Source organism: Polypterus senegalus, chromosome 11 (genome assembly GCF_016835505.1).
Source record: "Polypterus senegalus isolate Bchr_013 chromosome 11, ASM1683550v1, whole genome shotgun sequence".
Classification (NCBI taxonomy): domain Eukaryota; kingdom Metazoa; phylum Chordata; class Cladistia; order Polypteriformes; family Polypteridae; genus Polypterus; species Polypterus senegalus.
In genome coordinates, this window is record NC_053164.1 from 46,404,138 (window position 1) to 46,418,278 (window position 14,141).

Here is a 14,141-nt window from a genome sequence, read left to right on the forward strand (position 1 = left end):
GAACAATCACGGATGTGGGCAGTCCCTCACCTCTGCACTAGGTGAGGAAACGCCCACACCGCAGATCGCCCTGTGGCTCGCTAAGTCGCGAGCGCAGTGATTATTTATTTAAAAACTAAAACGGCCTTTGCTAAGAGATCTGTGGACCCATAACACCACATAAGCCTTTGTTGGAATTTCAAGTATCGGCTGGCAGGTGTACGCGGTTTATGAACAGATATGGGCTGTGCCTTCATCAGCGAACAAAAATCGCGCAGAAGCTGCCGAAAGATCTAGAAGAAAAGGTCAGTTCCTTTCATAAATTTATTATCAAGCAAAGACAAAGGCATGACTTTGAGCTCAGTAACGTTGGTAACATGGATGAAATGCCAATGACATTTGATATGCCAGGGAATTGAACTGTAGCAGGTATTGGTGAGAAGACCGTACTTATTAAGACAACGGGCCATGAAAAAACCCAAGTTTTACCCTTGACTTATACGCGGGTCATAGCAAATTTCATAATTTTCGGCTTAAAAAATACACTCGACTTATCTGCGAGATCGACTAATACTCGAGTATCTACGGTAAATGGCACGTAGAATGTGGAATATACATTTTCTAAATTGTATTAAGAAAGCCAATTACACACGTGCATTCATATCAAGAATTAACTCATGGCTATTCAAATTTAAGTCTGCTGGTTAGAGATTAAAAGTGAGGGTGAGTAAGAGGTGTGGAGAATGCACAAATATAATGTGTCATCTTTGCCTTGCATTTAAGCTTTTAAATAACAAAACCTGCCTGACTTGCCAGAGCAAGTCTCTCAAGTTCTCTCACTCCATCTTAAAATATTTGCAGGAAAGGTCCTGTAAACAAAAGAAGAATAATGGCAAAATCTCATTCATCACAGGAGTGGCTACTATCCCCTTGCCTCCTTAAACCAATCAAATATAAACAAGCAATAAAAAACAGTCCCTAAAACTCTTCTCGCATCCTTCCTCACCAATTAAACAGATGATAAAGCATCTTAACATATATAAATCTCTCTATTATAAAAAAAATCCTGGGAGGGAAAAACTAGGAAGACGAGACGTGATCTTCACGTGACGATCACGGAAGACACTTAAAAGACCCGCGAGACGAAAGAGATTGGCCATGGAGCATTTCGTGGGAAACTTAAACATGAGACTTTGTGCCAAGAGATTGACCCAGGACCTTCTCGTGGGGACGTAGAACATGAGATTCTTGCAAGACACACATTACATAGAAGCAATATTAAATAAGATCAAAGGCAGCAAAACACTCAGTCATGTAAAGGCTTTGAGCACATACAGATCCAGGGCTCTCAGCGCATATAAAGCGTATAAGGACAATACGTTATAGATGAAACATCGACGACTAAGCGAAGAAGAAAGAGCAGCATGGAGAGAAAAAAAAATGCAAAAAAAAAAGAATAATTTAGGTGCAATTTCAGAAAATAAGGAAAGTAATAATCAACTTGGAACAAGTGGAATTGAAAAAAAAGCATGTCCAATCGGGCTCAGAATTAAAAGACAAGGTAGAACTTCATAAAGACGTTCAAAAACATTGCCGCTATACACATGCAGAGCAGGTTAGAGATTATGAAAGCAGTGGAATTCGAATGGCTCAAAAAAACGTTGCCGCAATGCAAATGCCTAGCTTGCTCCCAGGTCTTAAAACAACGACAAGCAAAACATGCAACTCACCAGCAGCAGAAACCCAGCGGATGATCTGACCGCTTCTCCTTGTGTGCGTTCAGTCACCCTAACCCAACCCCCCTTCGTGAGCGGCAGAGACGCGAAATGGCAAAAGGACAGCTGCTGTACAGGCTTTTAAATGATCGACAGGCAGAGCAACAGCAGCAGAAAGACAGCAGATGATCCAATGGATTCTCCTTAGCATGCATTCAGCTGCACCGCCACCACCCCCTTGGCATTGCGAGCAGCGTTATACATCCTGAGAGAGAGATTTAACCATGCCTGGGGCCAGAAATAAAGGACAAGTATTGTTTTTACAACGTCACGTGAGACAAGGCAGTGAGACATCAATTAAAACAAGACCACGGACATCTAAAGTAGCAGTTGTTGGATTGCTGTTGGCAGACACGCTTCATGTGCTCCCAGCTCTTACAAGTATTGATTTTATAAAAGTTTTAAAGTAAAAGTGAAAATAATTCATATGTAACAATTCCTATTAAACTAACAATCTCTTTAAATTGTATATCCGGTAAACCAAACATGGGGGTGGGCGAGCGAAGCGAGCAGAGGGCGGAACCTCATATATATATACATATATATATACTCAAGGTCTCTCAGATTTGAAGGGCTCCTTCTCCCAACAGCAATTTTGAGATCTCTCTATAAGTGTTGAATCGGATTTAGATCCGGACTCCTTGCTGGCCACTTCAGAACTCTCCAGCGGTTTGTCTTCAACCATTTCTGGGTGCTTTTAGAGGTATGTTTGGGGTTATTGTCCTGCTGGAACACCCATGACCTCTGACGCAGACCCAGCTTTCTGACACTGGGCCCTACATTGCCCCAATATCTTTTGGTAGTCTTCAGATTTCATGATGCCTTGCACACGGTCAAGGCATCCAGTGCCAGAGGCAGCAAAACATCCCCAAAACATCTTAGAACCTCCACCATGTTTGACTGTAGGTACTGTGTTCTTTTCTTCGTAGGCCTTCTACTGTTTACAGAAAACAGAATAATGATGAGCTTTACCAAAAAGCTCTACCTTGGTCTCATCTGTCCACAAGACGTTTGCCCAGAAGGATTTTGGCTTCCTCAAGTACATTTTGGCAAACTCCAGTCTGGCTTTCTTATGTTTTTGTGTCAGCATTGGGGGTCCTCCTGGTTGTCCTGCCATAGCGTTTCATTTCATTCAGATGTCGACAGATCGTTCGAGCTGACACTGTTGCACCCTGAGTCTGCAGAACAGCTTGAATATGTTTTGAAGTTGATTGGGGCTGTTTATCCACCATTCGGACTATCTTTCATTGCAGTCTTTTTTCATTTCTTCTCTTCCGTCCACGTATAGGGAGATTAGCTACAGTGCCATGTGTTGTGAACTTCTTGATTATGTTGCGCACATTGGACAAAGGAACAGGAAGATATATGGAGATGGACTTGTGGCCTTGAGATTGTTGATATTTTTCTACAATTTTTGTTCTGTGGCACACTCAGACACGCAGCAGAAAGGTTGAGTCAACTTTTCTCCATTTTAACTAGCTTCAGGTGTGATTGCTATATTGCCAGCACCTGTTTCTTGCCACAGGTGAGTTCAAACGAGCATAAAATGCTTGAAATAAAACGATTTATCCACAATTTTGAGAAGGTGCCAATAATTTTGTCCGGCCCATTTTTGGAGTTCTTTATGACATGATGTTCGATTTGGCTTTTTTCCTTCGTTTTTTTATGTTGTTCCAATGCACATAAAGGAAATGAACCTGTGTATACCAAAACATTTGTAATTGCAACAATTTTCTGGGAGAAATGGTACATTTTCTGGGAAAATTCCAGGGTCGACCATGACTGTATACAGTGCTCAGCATAAATAAGTACACCCCACTACATTTGTCAGAAAACCTTTAGTTTCCTTTCAGTATCAACATTTTGTATGAGATACTGTACTACAAAATACTCCCACAAACGTGGGCCATTGATTGCAAACAAGATTTGTTAATTTGCACACACATAAGTGATTTTCCTAACAAATTCATTCAAGCCCATGTTGCAACAATGAGTACACCCCAATTATAGTCTTAGGAGAAAAGCCACACTTAAGACTACAAAATTCTAATTAACAGGCATTCAACCACAGGTGAGTCTGATTCATTTAAGAGGTGTCCAGCAGACAGGTGACTATAAAAGGGCATTACTTACCAAAGAAAAGCCCTTCCCATTTCATGCTGTCAGCAATGGCTCCACATGGAAGAGAAATGTCAAAAAATCTGAGAAAGGAAAACATTTTTTTACACAAAAAAGGTGAGGGCTACAAGAAGATCAGCAAAGCTTTACATATCAGTCAAAATACTGTAGCAAAAGTGATCCAAAAATTTAAGAAAGATGAAGGTGCAACCATCTTACAGAGACGTCCAGGCCGTCTATGGAAGTTAACATCTCGACAGGAGCGTCTTCTGATGAGAAGGGTTGAAGAAAATCGCCATGCAAGTTCACTGCAGTTAGCTAAAGCAATAGAAAGCCAAACTGGAGTGACCGTTTCCCGTGACACCATATGGCGCACACTGCAGAGGAATGGCATGCATGGGTATCGTCCACGAAGGAAGCCGCTCCTAAAGCCCATGCACAAAAAAGCATGTCTAGAATTTGCAAGGGCCCATGCTGAAAAAGATAAATACTACTGGGACTCTGTACTCTGGAGTGATGAGACAAAGATCACTGTTTTTGGAACTAATGGTTTCAAAACTATGGTGTCGTAAAGGTGAGGATTTCAAAGAAAAATGCATGGTGCCTACAGTGAAACATGGTGGTGGCAGTGTCGTTATGTGGGGCTGCATGAGTGCTGCTGGTGTTGGGGAGCTGCATTTCATTGATGGTATCATGATCTCAACAATGTACTGCTCTATACTGAAGGAGAAGATGCTGCCATCACTCCGTGCACTTAGTCGTCGTGTACTTTTCCAACACGACAATGATCCAAAACACACATCTAAAGCTACTGTTGCATTTCTGAAGAAGAACAGGGTGAAGGTGATTGAATGGCCAAGTATGTCTCCTGATCTGAACCCAATCGAACACCTGTGGGGAATTCTGAAGTGACAAGTTGAGCATCACTCTCCATCCAGCATCCAGGATCTAAAAGAGGTTATTCTTGAAGAATGGAAAAAGATAGATGTTGCAATATGTCGCCAACTTGTTCATTCCATGCCTAGAAGACTTGGTGCTGTCCTTACAAATCACGGTGGTCATACAAAACACTCGATGTAGTAGTTTTTGTTGCGGGGTGTATTCATTTTTGCTTCAACCAATTTGAGTAAAACTGAAGATTTTGTGATCGAAGTTATATTATTAACCTTAATTTCATGCTATGGAGTTAAACAAATGTTCAATAAAACTCAGCCTTGTGAAAATTTTGGTAATTGTTCTTTTGTTCATTGAGCTACTGATTAAATTTGTACTTTTTAAAGGGGGTGTACTCATTTATGCTGAGCACTGTATATAAATACATTGGAGCTCCAGGAGGAAGAAAATGATACTGAAACCTGACATGATTAATGACTAGCAGAGTCATAAACACAAATTGCCAAAACCCTCCCCACCCTTTGAGTCAAATCCACGCATTGCAAATGACCCCCATATCTTTCATTAAGGGGCAGAATGCAAAGTATAAAACAAAGGTAAATGAGCAGTAAATAAACAAAACAGCCTAGTATTAGTATAAAAAATAAGCTCCTTCTGCACTAACAATAGTCAGTGAGAAAGGCCTATGTGACCACAGAAAAACTTGATCTCATTAAAAGTTACTGTATCAGGTAAAGATGAGCTAAACTATTGTGCTGTCAAAGTTGAGAGTATTGTACAACCTTTCTACTGTCTACAGAACATCTGTTTAATTTCAGAGACTGTGGGAAGCACCCAGACGAGGTTTTGGCTTTGAGGGACAATAAGGAAATGGACATGGGCCATTTTATTTTGCTCTTTTAAAAACTGGATTAACTGGCTTACTTTTTTTGAAATGTTACTATGGAAAAACTGGATCCAGGCACGATCTTTAATGATAATTACAGGAAAAGATTCTGTGACCCCATTCAATTTCCATGGTGACAAGCACTCCTAGCTGGATCATCCTTTACTAAACCTTCAGCCAGCCCAATAACTCTTGCAATTTTTTCCACTGACTTCTATCCTACTGATTGACCAGCTCAGTGATTCCTTTATGCAGAGCCTCAATTTCCTCACCTTGTTGAGAGAGACTGGAATGTATGAATCAATTTCTGTAACTTGGACTACTCCGATTTAATACTGGTTTATTTCAGCCCTCAACTATGAGAAATGTGCCTGCATGGTAGCATTCAGAATATTTATCTGATCCAGCAGCAACTTTTAAAGAGAGTACCAGTATAAGGAGTCTGAGTTATTGACGTCTGTTACCAGCTTCGCTGGTTTATGTGAGAAAAGTTTACCGTCATTAACTTCAGCAAAGTAAAAAATAATTATCTGGACACTTTGGAGGGGCAGTTACTCTATAATCAAGATGTCTTCTTCAACAAAATATATACAGGATCACATAAAACTACTGGTTAGTTTAGTATTTTGTTATTCAGTGAGTATTAGCGTAGCTATTTTAACACCATTATTTGTGGTCAATATCCGGTTCACCTCCATTATTTAATTGTTATATTTTACCACTTGCACAAAAGGTCGAGCTAATCACAACATTATTGTTTTGAATTAGGTGTTCTGTTGGTGGAATTTAACAGAAACCTGGTGTTGCCGTGGTGCTGCAAGAGGAGAGGTTTGGGAACCAAAAATGTTGTTCAAGCAGTATCACAAGATATAAAGACAATTTTGTTACTTTTTATTGTATAAATTCTATTTGGATTTAGTTTATACTCTAAGGGAGCAACTTAAACAGGAGTGCTGGCTTTGCAACCAGTTCTTTACAGTTTATCAACATATGCCCATCATTGTAGGAATCTTGCCATGGCAGCATGAAGCAATCTGGTTCTCAATGAGATAAACTACTTTATTGCAATAAATGTGCACCAGTGCATTTGTAAAGTAAGAAAAAATAAGAAGAGATACCAGTTTAAGTTCACCTTTACTGATTTGATATAAAATTTATCTAGATCTAAAATGGTATAAACATAACAGTGTAAAAAAATTGAATAAGTAGATTTTCCCAGCTCATTAATTATTGCCTTAAACAATGCAATTTCCTAATTTGTAGGAATCCTATATTATACTGCAAAATTGAATGAATATATAAATTCAATGAATTCTTTTTTGAAGTGATCTTGTTAGGCAGTGGCTTAGTTGATGACAGTCCAAAAATAGACTGGAAAATGGCAGGTTATTACCTTTCACTTTCTAATGTGGCACAATGCTATTAACAGCCTCTCTTTTATGCAGACTGGAACACACATTGAACGTACTATTGTGATGCTTTTATCCAAAGAGACTAACAAAAGTTATACCTAAAACAAAGCCTACTATATTAATTTTTAGTACAGGTAACTTAGTACCTGAGCTACTCCCTTGGTTAAATAACAGGCGACCAAATAAGAAAATATCCAGGAGTAGGCCCTTTTCAATAAGGCTTTTTTATGATGCTTGTCATAGTCATCTGAGAGATGCGGTGTTCACACTATGTTGACATTTTTCATTGCAACATCTTATTACTAATTAAAAATAAACTTCAAAGCAGTAGACTATAAAAGGTAGCAATTAGAATATGTAGAAGTTTATACATTTTTCCTTGTTTTTTTAACAAAACCGTGTATAGAAACAGTGCATATTTGTATTTAATCAAAGAAGTCACTGCAAAGGCTAGCCTGTAAGTTGTACATAGCACGTAAAAGGGTAAATGCTGTAATGTTATAAAGTTAATTATACGTTTGGTGTCCCACATGTTGATGGTGAGGCTGATAAAACAGAAGAGTAGTATGAACTGCACTTAATTATTAAGACTCTTTGTGTTTTAATGTCCCAGCAAATTTCTTGCATTTGAGAATCAAGTGACTACCTATTTGAAGCAATGCCAGCAAATAGCCCTTTCAAGTGGTTTGGTTTGAAATGAGTTGAAACAATAAAAGTAAAATATTTTGGCTGGAAAATATTTTATATCTTAAGTGTTTTTTTTCCTTTTTGTTATCCTTACCTAAGTTCACTAATGGGACAATTGTCTTTTCTTTTTTGTTTTTTCCCCTTGATTCCAAAAAAAAAAGCAGAAACTGACCAATCATCACTTGGAAGGATGTTATCCATTCAAATCATTATTGGGCATTTTGGAAAGCTTGTGGAGCAAAAGCATAACTTAATTGTTTTGGTTCTGATTGGTACAATCAGGTTGCATTGGTTATGCCCATGAGTTGGATAGTGCCTTAGTATTTCCTAAACATGTATTTGTTATATGCCTGCTTACTTTTGAAATTAAGATTTTAGTTTGTATTTCTTGATTATATTTTTCAAATTCATAATTAAAATTTCACTTACATTTTTTTTTCCAGCTTAGATTTTAAATGAATAAAGGAAATGTCCCTGTCATGTGCTGGTAGCATCAAGGTTTGGCATGTAAATAAACAAGTCTGATCGTACTGTACGATATATTATATTTTTCAAATATAAAATATTTCAATCTGTTATTGATTTCAATCACCATAGTCGGAGAAGCCATAGAAAATGAATAAAACTGCTTTGTAACACCACAATTGTTAGGCTTGTAAAACCTGTAAGGTTACTAATTTTCCAGCATGTGCCTCCAGAAAGTGATACTGGAAGTATCTTAGATTTATGAAAGGTTTCATTTTATTCCAGGTATACAGATCTTGCAAGATTCTACACTCAGAAGCACATAGCCAAGAAATAAGGCACTGCATGCTGTTGTGTTAATTATGGTGTTTGGTTTTTGCGTTTTCTGCTTTCACATAGAGTATCAACATGAAATGTCATTATTTCAGCCTGAGGAAAGTGAAGAATTTTCTTTGGGCCATAATAAGTCTAAATTAGAACTTCTTTTGTTCCTTAGCAGGCATCAGAGTGACACAGACTTCAAAGCAGTACTGTTTCTCTCTGTGTCTTGTGAAATATATCTGGTGTACTACAGCTGCACATCTTGACTCTCAAAGATGGTCCAAGTCATGTACTTTTTTTTTTTTTTAAAACCCTGCTAAGCGGCCTACTATGGTACGTAAATGAATCCGTTGATATGTTGAACTGTAAGTTGTGCATGGGAATTTCTTTGTAACATTAACTAGTGAGATCACCAGGGGATGCACCAGCTCCCAAACACCTGACACAACAACCACAGGTGCAGAACACATACGTTTATTTATAGGTGGATACGCTTCCCAAATCGCTTCCTTTGGCAGCACAGTACTGAAGTACAACCAATCACAACACTTCTTCTTGTCTCTGCTTTCCATCCTCCTCCAATCCTCCTCTGGCAAGCTTTGTCCTCTTCCTCCTGACTCTGGCTCTTTGAATGAAGGCAGGTGACTCCCTTTATACTGCATCTGGGAGTGCCCCAGGTGGCTCTTTAGCAAGGTGTGGAATCACTTCCAGTTGTGGAGCCCAAAGTAGGGGTCTGCAGCTTCCACAGCTCACCCTGGCAGTATTTCCAGAACTCAACAGGGCTGAGCTGGCAAATACCAATTTTCATATGGCTTTGTGGAAATCTGAGGCGCCATTGCAACCCAGGGGGGCTGCGAAGTCGCAGTTCGGTGGAGATAGTGCCCTTCAAAAGCCAGCTGGGTAAAGATGCCAGCCATCCCTCATGCTGGATAATGTTTAAATTCTTTTTAACTTGCTGAAAATCTGTTTTTCAAGAAACAGTATTATCTTGTTTCTTAAAATCTGCATTCTTTATCTAGAATGGGAGTCTAAAGGGCAAAGACCTCCCAAAAGAATATAGATTTTCTTGCTTAGAGCACAAAACATGCACAGAGCTGCATGAGTTTGAAGATATTTTTCAGTGTTGCTAATTTGACATGGCTTGTCAATACTCCTATCCATTTTACATTTGTTCCTTGAATTTTTAACATTTCGCTTTTTATTTCTCCTAAATTGTTGTTTTCGAAGTTACTTGTTAAATCAATTTTCCATACTTTTAACAGTGAATCAAATCTTAAAGTTATTATTCCAAAAACGTTTCTAATTATTTGACTTTAAAAACTACTGAGATCCACCATTTTCCAATGTACTGTAAGTTAGCCATAAATTTTATGCCTCCTTCATACTTGCAGAAACTAGGAAAACTATTGATCTTAAACATATGAAGCAGAGTGTAATCTTGACAGGCTTCTGGGTTCCAGATTCCACACCAACAACAGTAGTTGTGTATTAGTACATCAGTGCTTCATTCATTTCAGGGTGTAAGCAAAAGGAAAGTCTGTCAAAATTTTAATCTATTCAGTTAATTCACTGTTCCCCTATGGGATTTTCAAGGAATACGGCTACCATGGGAATGAACAAGGTTTGTAAGATAGTTTTGATGTTAAATTGCCCTTGATGACGAGCAGGTGCTGCATGTATTTAAGCATTCTTTTCCACAAGTAAATGCTTTAAAAACAGACATTCTGGGTTATTGACATATTCTTGATATCATAGTGCCAGAACTATGTAAATTCTAACAGCATTATATTCCAAAGAAGAATTGTTCCTGTGCAAGTGCATTTATTACAACTGGCTAGGTTAAAGATTGGCATGATGGGAAAAGTAAATTGTATATTGTCTGATGCCTTCAGGCAATAAAGAGCCCCAGTCGTTACTCTCAGTACACCATTTTGGAAAGGGCTGGTGATTAAAGATGCGCCAGTAAAACAAATGTCGTAAAGCAATGAATTAAATATATTAGTAGGTTAGACATTTTTACATAGGAGAGACCAACACAAAATAATAAATAGGATTTTTAAGCAGTTTCTCTAATTCTAAAATCAATTAGACCTTTTCAGTTTTCAATATGTGATTTTTTTTTTTTTATGACACAGTTCAGAATCTTTTTATTTTTTTTTCAGGTGGTTCAAGCTACATTCCAAACCAAATAAAAAAGAGAAAGAGCGTGGTGAGGTTCAGGTGGACATACAGTTTATGAGGAACAACATGACAGCCAGCATGTTTGACCTGTCTGTCAAAGACAAATCTCGTTCCCCATTTGGCAAGCTGAAAGACAAAATCAAAGGGAAGAAAGATGCAAAAGGCTTTTCTGATTCTGCTTCAGCCATTGTTCCCAGTGTCACTCAGGTATTGACAGACAGTGAAGATGATGGTGAAAAAAAAGTGCATCAACAGTTAGATACCAAGAAAAAATCCCCCACAATTAAGTCACTCTTCAAACCCAGCTCTCGTCTTCAACGCACCTCTCTTTCTCAGTCCATGTCAGTGCTACCAACTCTTCAGCCCCTTCCAGAGACCAGATCAGAACTGAAGACCAGCCCATCCTCTGAACTTGATAATGACAGTCTTAATGAACGTAAGTTAAATTATTCTGTATGTTTGGTAGTCTATTGTTGAAAGGTTTAATCTTGTTTATTTTAGACACTTAAAATGTATTATTGACGCAAGTGTTGTGGAGCACATCACAACCACATCAGGGATCATGGTAAGAATTATCCATGGATAGTGCACCAGAACACTGCATGGCACATACAGTACCCTTTGCCTTAAAACCAGCATCAGTTCTTATAGGTACATTTGCACAAAGTCAAGGATTTTGTCGGATCATAGTCAGGTGTATGATTAACCAATTATACAAACGGGTGCGAATGATCATCATTCTCATATAGATTGAAACGCAGTTATTAACTGAAACAGAAACACCTCTGTAGGAGGCTCAAAACTGGGTGAGGAGTAGCCGTACTCTGCTACCAAGGTGAGGTTATGGAAGAGAAGTTTCATGTCATAGGCAAGACTGAGCACAGCAACAAGACATAAGGTAGTTATTCTTCATCAACAAGGTCTCTCCAAGGCAAAGATTTTAAAACAGACTGGAGTTTATGCTCTTTTGAAGAAGCTCCTAGAAACGGGCAATGTTGAGGATCATAAACACTGTGGTTGGCCAAGGAAACTGAGCGTGGCAGATGAAAAGACACATAATGCTTGCTTCCCTTTGAAATCGGAAGATATCTAGCAGAGCCACCAGCTCCGAACTGGCAGATACCTGTGGGACCCAGGTATAGTCATCTACTGTCTGAAGAAGTCTGGCCTGAAGAGGTTAATTAAAGACTTGTGCCCAAAAAGCCATACCTCCAACATGGAAACAAGGCCAAGTGACTGAACTATTAATGAAAACATAACAACTGGGGTGTAGAAAAATGGCAGCAGGTACTCTATATTTGGCCGGTTTGTTCGCCAAGTGCTGGAGAGCAGTATGATAATGAGTGTCTGCAGGCAACAGTGAAACATGGTGGAGGTTCCTTTCAAGTTTGGGGCTGGAGTTGGGGATTTGGTCTATATTAACGGAGTCCTCAATGCTGGGAAAGGCAAAAAGATAGTTTTCCATTATGCAGTACCATCAAGTAGTCGTCTTGGCCCCAGATTTATTCTGCAGCAGGACAATGATCCCAAACATACAGCCAATGTCATTAAGATCTATCTTCAGCACGAAGGAGGAGGAGGAGGAGGAGGAGTCCTGGAATTGATGGTATAGCCCTGATCTCAACATCATCAAGTGTGTCTGGGATTACATGAAGAGACAGAAGGATTTGAGGCAGCCTACATCCACAGAAGATCTGTGATTAGTCCTCCCAAGATGTTTAGAACAACTTACCTGCCAAGTTCCTTCAAAAAATATGTGCAAATGTACCTAGAATAATTGTTGATGTTTTGAAGGAAAAGCATGGTTCATACCAAATATTGATTTTATTTAGATTTCTCTTCTGTTCATTCACTTTGCATTGTTAATTGGTAAAAAAATAAACCATTAACACTTCTATTTGTGTAAGCATTCTTAGTTTACAGCATTGTTTTCACTCCCGCCTAAAACTTTTGCACAGTACATGTATACACACTTCTCCTCTCACTCATACTGGACCAGTTTAAAGTCACTAATTACTCCACCATCCAAGTTCCCCCACATTCCCAGACACTGCACTAGATTAAAACTTGGATAGTGATGCATGGATGGAAAGAATAGAAAAGTTATTTTATGCAGGACATTTTCTGAGATTACTTTTTGTAATGTGATTTAAATATTAATGCAGTTATTCTGAAGGTTATTAATCTCTGGTTTGTAGACTTCTGACAAGTAAACTCTTTTAATTAAAATCTTTGTTTTTTATTCTTGCAGTGAAGAGTAAAGCCGATAGCAAGCCCCCTCTCAAATTCTTGACCCACAAGCGTACTCAGAGTAGTGAGGCCAAGCAGTTACAACAGCTTTCAGGCAAAAAAGAGCCATTCTCTCTGCTAGGAGGTCTGCGCCCCAAAAATGACCCAGTGTCTCGCTCTAATGTATGCATTAATGGCAGCCATGTGTACACAGAAGAGCCAGAGGTACAGAAGCCTTCTTTGACTGGATCTTTGCAGAACCTGTCAAAAAGTGCATCTGGCTCAGTGGAAAATCTCAAGGATAAGACCTCTTCCATCGAATCACTTAAAAGCTCTGCAGTGCATTCTTACAAAGGAAATATTGAGATTGCTGGTTCCCAAGAGGAAGAAGAGAAACTGCAGGTAGAAGATAAATTCAAAGATGATGAAAGAAAGAAGAAAACTTTGGAAGTATTGGGTAAAGAAGAGGCAGCCAGGCAAGAGGAGGAGAAGGTAAGGAAAATGCAGGAGGCCAAGAGAGTGGATGAGGTCAAAAGGGAAGAAGAAAGAAGACGAATGGAGGAGGAGAGGAGAAGACTGGAGGAGGCCAAGAAGGAAGAGGAGAGGAGAAGAATGGAGGAGGCCAGGAGGGAGGAGGAGAGGAGAAGAATGGAGGAAGTCAAGCGGATGGAAGAAAAGAAGAAAATGGAAGAGGAAAAAAATAAAGGAGAGGCCAGTAAAGTATCTACTTTATTATCCATGGTTAGAGGAAAGAAGGACTCTGGTAAGAAAGAGGATAGTGTTTATCCATTATCCTCTACTGATCAGGAATCACGACAGAGTCATTCATCAGAGGAATTTGAAGTTTTGAAGTCCACTAATCCCTTTGAGGAGCCACCTCCAAAGAAGACTTCACTGAATCCTTTTGAGGATGACATGCCAGTCACCCCTGGAACAGGATTTCCAAGCAGGACTGCGAAGGTGTCTGCAGTGAAACCAAGGTAAGATATATTTTACTGCCACTTGTGGTGGAGCAAACCAGTATCTGATTGATTTTATTTTTTTTTGTTCTTCTGAAGAATGACTGTGCAATTTCTTTCTCTGCTATCTGATAAGCCAGCTTCATGACCATTTTTATAGTATATATACAATACTGTGTTAGTCGCCTACCTTTTTTTTCTGTAGTATTGGAGAGCCCCATTTATTAACTTTTTG

At 39.0% G+C, this 14,141-nt stretch overlaps 1 protein-coding gene across 6 annotated transcripts in view; it reads left to right on the forward strand.

Moving 5' to 3' along the window:
* Nucleotides 1-14,141, forward strand: part of LOC120538912 (rab11 family-interacting protein 1-like) — an 85,602-nt gene that overhangs the window by 41,112 nt on the left and 30,349 nt on the right. For all 6 annotated transcript variants that reach the window (XM_039768519.1, XM_039768515.1, XM_039768520.1 and 3 more), the window contains exons 3-4: nucleotides 10,700-11,154; nucleotides 12,970-13,927. In XM_039768519.1, coding sequence (XP_039624453.1) covers nucleotides 10,700-11,154; nucleotides 12,970-13,927 — 1,413 coding nt within the window. The remainder of the gene's footprint in view (nucleotides 1-10,699; nucleotides 11,155-12,969; nucleotides 13,928-14,141) is intronic.